The sequence below is a fragment of the Mesoplodon densirostris genome, chromosome 9, assembly GCF_025265405.1.
Source record: "Mesoplodon densirostris isolate mMesDen1 chromosome 9, mMesDen1 primary haplotype, whole genome shotgun sequence".
Classification (NCBI taxonomy): domain Eukaryota; kingdom Metazoa; phylum Chordata; class Mammalia; order Artiodactyla; family Ziphiidae; genus Mesoplodon; species Mesoplodon densirostris.
The window spans coordinates 107,576,377-107,582,712 of NC_082669.1; the positions used below are offsets into that span (position 1 = coordinate 107,576,377).

Consider the following 6,336-nt stretch of genomic DNA (forward strand, 5'->3'; position numbering starts at 1 on the left):
GAGTCTGCCTCAGGGAAGTGCTCCACTGTGCCCAAGCCCACTTCGCACCTCCGGGTGCCTCCATGCCCTGCAGCCAGGTCTAGGCTCCATTTCTTGACCAGACCTAGCCCCCTGGATACCCCTGCCCCGCTCTGCTCATCATCCCACCAAGAGGTTCCCACAGGGCTCCTTTGCTGCAATTGGGTGGCCTCTTTCAAGAGTGAATAAAAGGGCTGCGCCTTCGACCCCTCCCGTTTCTACTTGCTTTCTCCTCCCCAGCCCAGTGCCTGTCCTGCCCCACATGGCGCAGGGCCTTAAAAGTCATCATGCCTGCCCCCTTAGCGGGCAAGGACACAGCCCAAGAGATGCAGAGGCACCCGGTCGACATCCCACACTGATTTGCTACATCGACGTTTAAGCGGTGACTCCAGTGGCCAGGATGCTGTGGGAGTTACATGGACGAACGAGGCACGCGCCTGCCCGCAGGAAGCTGTGGTCCTATCGGTGTTCTATTGCAGACTCGGAATGCCAAGGAGACGTGAGGATGGAGGGGCACAGGGGAGGGAGGGCCCGCGTGTCCTGGAAGGTGTGATGAAGGACCTGGGAACTCAGGAGCCCGCACACCGCTCGCCACCCCAGACCCTGCCCTGGACACTGGGAGGGTCAGTGACTTGTGGGATGGAGAGAGCAAGTGAGGGGCTGGAAGCCAGACTCCGGGGCCGAGGGAGGCTGGCCGGAAGCAGCTGTGGCTGCGTGAAATCCAGCGTGTCTCAGATGGGCGGCCTCCCCAGGAGCTGTGTGCCAGTGTGCCCAGATTCCTTCCGGATGCGACACAGTCCCTGCCACTAGGACTCCTCACTGAGCCCTTCCTTGGAGCCCTGGCCCTGGGGGACCCGCCCCGCCGGCTTTCCCTGGAGCAGGACGTTGCGCTGGGACTGACGGTAAGCCTGGTGGCTGTAATAACGGCCTTCGTGTTCCCACAGGACGCCTTCGATGTGTTCCATGAGCTCCTTCAGCTGGGCCTCCTGCTCCGCCCCCTGCGCCCTGTTGTTGAAGCCACAGTGTCGCCGCTCACAGACAACGTCCAGCCTGGCGAGCTCCCGGTTGTCGGTCTCTCGCAGGTACTCCTCCAGGGAGCCGCCGTCCAGGTCTTCCTTCCGCGTGAACACCAGGATGGTGCGGGCCAGGATGCCCGCCCCGAAGAGCTCCTGGAGGCGCCTGACCCCCTCTTGATCTTCCTCGGTGAAGCGGCCCAGCTGCGTCACCAGGAGCACCGCGTGGGGCCCCGGCGAGGAGAAGGCCAAGGCTTCGCAGGCGCCCCGAGCAGTCCCTTGCGGCGCCGCCCCCAGGGACAGGATGTCGGGGGTGTCGATGACCTCGAGCTCCTTCCCCGCCCACGCTCGGCGCCCCCGCTGGAAGGCCTTGGTCACGGGCCGAGCGCTGACCTTGGACTCGAACACTCTCCGGCCGAGGATGCTGTTTCCTGTTGCGCTTTTCCCGCTTCCGGGTTTTCCCACCAGGATGAGCCTCAGCCTCTGCGGGGTCCCTTCATCCTCCCTCAGCCCTGGAAGCATCAAGAGAAGGTGGGAGACCGGGGTTAGAGCCCATCCACCCACTTGAGCCTCACCAGGGGCAGAATGTCCAGGGTGGGGGTGGGGCAGGAGAAGGGAAGACCGGCATCAGCATCTGAGACACGCCCTAGGCTCACGTTCTTACTTCCCTCTCTCTTTTTGTAACTTTTAGAAAAAAATTATGGGAGAATATACATAACATGAAATTTACCATTTTTAGGTGTAGCATTAAGTAGCTTCATATTGTTGTGCAATCATCACCACTGTGCAGCTCAAGAATTTTCCATCTTCCCAAACTGAAACCCTGTCCCTGTTGAACGCTAACGCCCCATTCCTCCCTCCCCCTAACGCCTGATAACCCTATTCTTTCTGTCTCTATGTGTTTGACTATTCTAGGGACCTCATATAAGTGGAATCAGGCAATATTTTTTGCCCTATTGTGTCTGACTTATTTCACTTAGCATAATGTTTTCAAGGTTCATCGACATTGTACCATGTGTCAGAATTTCCCTTCTTTTTAAGGCTGAATAATATTCCACTGTAGATGTAGACCACATTGTGTTTATTCATATCTATATCTATATATCTATATCTATATCTATATTTATATATCTATATCTATATCTATATCTATATATACTTTGGTGTTGTTTCCACCTTTTTGCTATTGTGAATAATGCTGCTATGAACCTTAGTGCACATATGTTCAATATCTGTTTCAATTCTTTGGGCTATATTCCCAGAAGAGGAATTGCTGGATCATATGGTAGAAAGCTACATTTTATGTTTAGGTTTTGAAACTTCTTCTCAGGGTCACCTATGTGGGAATCTCCCCATCATGAACTGGGACCCTGAGCTTCCTCGAGTACCTCTGATTGGAGACCCTTCTCAGGAAGAGTGGTGAAATTGAAAGCACGCAGCCTCTGTGTCGGTCCTCTCCCTGACGTCATCGACCACGTCACGTTACCTTTAGTTTACCCAGCAAGGAGTGTTGTGAGGGTGGGTTCTTTTCAGCCCGACCCCCAGCTCCACAGCACACTGGGGTCACATTCTTAAGCTACATCCTTGGAGCTGGGGCTGGACATTCTCACCCAGCAGAACGTCAGAGCCATCAGCTGAGAGAAGCTTTGTCATGCCAATCTAACACTTAGAAACCCAATGTCCAGATTTTTTAGAAATGACCGGAGCTGGAGGGCAGGAAGGGAATTCCCTTCTCGTGGCCTGGCAGGTCCCAGGAGCCAGAGCACATAGAGAAGAGCCAAACCCCAGCCGGCTTCCAAGTCTGTTCCACATTGAAGACATTGATGTGTCTCAGTGACAGAGCCCCGGCCTCCTGAAAATAGGATTGGCACCGCCTCCTTCCAAATCTCCCAGCAACGTGTTTCTGCTGCCTTTCTCCCTTGGCTGGCTGACCCACCGACCAGTTTTGACTGGATGATATTGGCTCCCTCCAGCTTCCCTCAGGTGGCTTGAAAGGAATTTGAGTGAATGGGTGGGAGTTCCACAGAAGCAGGGAAGGTGCAGTGTTCATCTCCACCCTCCAATGCGAAGCTGGAGGGAGACAGGGGTCTCCTGTCTGGGCAAGCCTGGAGGTGCCCACATCATTGGACTTTAAAGCCAGATTTTTAAAGTAATGCTTAATCTCGATTGCTGCAAAAAAGGGGGGAAATCAGGTGTCAGCACTTGTATTGTAATTTTCCTATGCAGCTTATTAATATGGCTTTCTCTCAATGGCTCAGGTCACTGAAGTTCATATAGTAAAAAAAAATCCGTCGTGTTGAAATGCACGATGAATCACAACTCAATTCTTCTGGCCGGGAAAGTGGATAGATTGCCGGCATCCCTATATTCCTAAATTCTGTTTCCTCAGGCTAGATGGTGAAGTTTGAGCCCATGAAAGTTAAGCCCCTGACCCTGATGCAACAGCTTTTGTGGGGAGGGAGCCCGGTCCTGGGGGCACCTGAGTGCATCCTGCTTGTTCGCTAGTGCTTTGCAGCCCTTGTGACCCTGAGAGCTCTCACACTTGAGCCAGCAAGATGCCCACGTGGAGGCCTGGGGCGAGTCATTTTTCACACCCACTCAGCACGTCCCTCCTGAGCCTCAGTGAAGGGGCCATCGGTGCTGTCCCTCACCCCTTCGGCGCACTGCGCCCATCAGGGGCCTTTCCCTCCTATCTGGCCGTGTTGAAGAGAGGCCCACCCCAAACGCCCTTCCATGGCCGCCGGGTGGGCAAATCTCTGACAGGAGGAACTCCTGCTGCCTTTCCCAGCGTGCCCCCTGCACCTCACACTTTCCCCGGCCATGCCTCTCTCAAGTTCATGTCTGCTGGAAAGATGTTTTACCTCCTGACCCACCTTGCGTAGGATCCTGAGACAGCCCTTCCTCGCGATTCTCCGGGAGAATGAGTTCATCGTATTCTTCTTCCTCCTAAAAAAATAATCATAGGTCTTACTGATTTTTCCACCGAGTTTTAAGAGGCACCTGACTTTTGCCTTTCTCTTGCCAAAAGGAAGTTGTTTGCATTGGTTTGGGGGGGACAGACGGAGTGGGGGGGGTGCTAAGACACCCTCTACATCCTTTAGGGACCCTGTTTCCTCCTTTCTCCCCCTGCACTGTGGTCCCCATTTGGGGTGATTCTGTGATGTAGAGAAAGGATCAGGGATGCATCCTGACAGATACTGTCCTGGGAGCAGTGGCCAGCGTGCTTGGGGGACGTGAGCAGGAAGTTGCTGGAGGGGCTGGTGAGGGGCTCTTGGGGCTAGAATGATCTGTGGGGAGAGCCTGGCAGCAAGGGCCGCAGAGGCCAAGAGCTGGGTGGTGAGGAGGACGGTAGGCTCGGACAGGCTCCCTCTCCACGTGGGGCCCAGTCCCGGTCCTGCTGGGGGCCCGGGGGACTCGGCGCTCCTCCCCAGGCCAGCTACTAGGTGGTCGCGCTGCCTGGGCCTCAGTGTCCCTGGAGGTGTGAATGCTGGGCCACAACTACACGTTTGTGACATCTCTTCCCTGTAGGAGATTCCAACACATTTTTTGACCTTCTGTAGAGCGATTCTTCGTCCTCTTTGCGAAGGAGGGCCGTGTCACCCACCCAGGAGCTCGTATCATTCTGAGGAGTGAGCAGCATATCCTGCCTCCAACCCGTGCCACCCCGCAGACCAGCACGGTTCCCTGTTTCAGGAGCCCATCATGTTGTATCTGCTTGGTATTCTCTGTGGGATGGGGAGGGAACCATGTGGCCCCATGACTGCTTTTCTGGAATGTGTAGCACACTCAGAGACAGTCACACACAGTCAGATGACATTCTCCAGATGGAGGCTGAGTTGAAGGGGATGGTAACTCTGGGGGAGCGTCCATAGACATAGCTTTACCCGTCGCCACAGCATCCCTGGGGGGCTAAGGCTCTCTGCTCACCTGGCCCAACACCTCAGGCCTCGCCAGATCCCAGGGGCTGGCCAGGGACCTGCGGGGCTGTGGCCGCAGGACTGGGGGTTCAGTGATGTCAGCTCTAACATGCCAGCTGAGAGTGGACCCAGCCCAGGAGGTTTGGTGACTTTCCAGGGACAGTGACCAGGCCAGGTGATGGAAACGGAGGTAGCCCTTCACCCAGGAAACCTCCTTCCTCCTCTAGAGAGAAGGGTGGTGAGAAGAAGATACAGGCCGGACCGGGACCAGGGCAGGTGGGTGAGGTAGACCCTGCGCTCCACCCTCGCGCCTGCCCGGCCCCTGGCCGCCTCGGCCTACACCCTGCCCGACAGGGCATCACACGTGTGCCACGTGCCACAGTGTTTGTCTCCAACACGGAGCAGATACGTCACCTTTGTGAGGTTTCTCAGGAAAGCAGTGAAACTCACAGAAGCGTCTTGCCCAGGAGTAAGCAGTGAATTCCAGGCAGAGCACAAAGGGTACAAGTTTCTCCCGACTTCTTAGCCCTGGCCCCTCTCATTGTACCTCAGACACACGTGCACACACACACACACACACACACACACACACACTACTTACACATATACACTCACAAAAGTACGAACGCACACATACCTACACAACACACATGAACATATATATTCACAAACACAACACACAAACACGAACATAAGACACACACACCACTCACACACATATACGCACAAACGTATAAACATACCTACAACACACACAGAAAACACGCATACACTCACCTACACACAAAGAGATATACACAACACGCACATACACACAAACACACTACCCACACCATCCCCACTACACACTCTCAAACACGACACACACACAAAAACACATCACACACAGAACACAGTCCCCACACACTCGGACTTACCGCCCCGCTGCCTGCTGGGCAGGAGGAATGGCCATGTCCTGTGTCCTCCGGGGTCGCAGGCACTCGTGACTTCTTTGTTTTCCTTTTTAGAGCTGCCACATTGTGGGCTGAATGGAGAAGGTAGAAGAAAGCGTCCCAGGCGTATGAATACATAGAGGACATAGCTTATAGGTTTTCAGCAAAATGTGATCTGAAAACTCAGCTCAAGAACCGCCCTTGAAAGCGCAGCCGTGAGCTGTGAGATGAGGGAAGAGGAAGTGGTGGGAACACCCAGGCCGGGCCCTCACGACTCAGAAAGCTCTGCCAGCTGCATTTCCTCTGCAGCCGTGATAACAGCCGTAGGAAAAACAAGCACACGCGTATTGTTATTATTTTTATTCTGAACTAGCACAGCTAGGACTCAGAGGCTTAAAGCAAAGCAGCAGATCTCTCAGAAAATGTTGCCCCGGGGGAATGATGTTTTACTGACTT

General features: G+C 54.5%; 1 protein-coding gene across 1 annotated transcript; it reads right to left on the reverse strand.

Annotated features, from left to right (window-relative positions):
- Nucleotides 1-824: 824 nt before the first annotated feature.
- Nucleotides 825-6,027, reverse strand: GIMAP6 (GTPase, IMAP family member 6). The gene is made up of 3 exons (XM_060108740.1): nucleotides 5,866-6,027; nucleotides 3,893-3,977; nucleotides 825-1,543 (listed from the first exon to the last, which is right to left on the reverse strand). Exons 1-3 carry the CDS (start codon nucleotides 6,025-6,027, stop codon nucleotides 825-827), a joined length of 966 nt encoding a protein of 321 aa, XP_059964723.1.
- Between the last annotated feature and the right edge of the window lie 309 nt (nucleotides 6,028-6,336).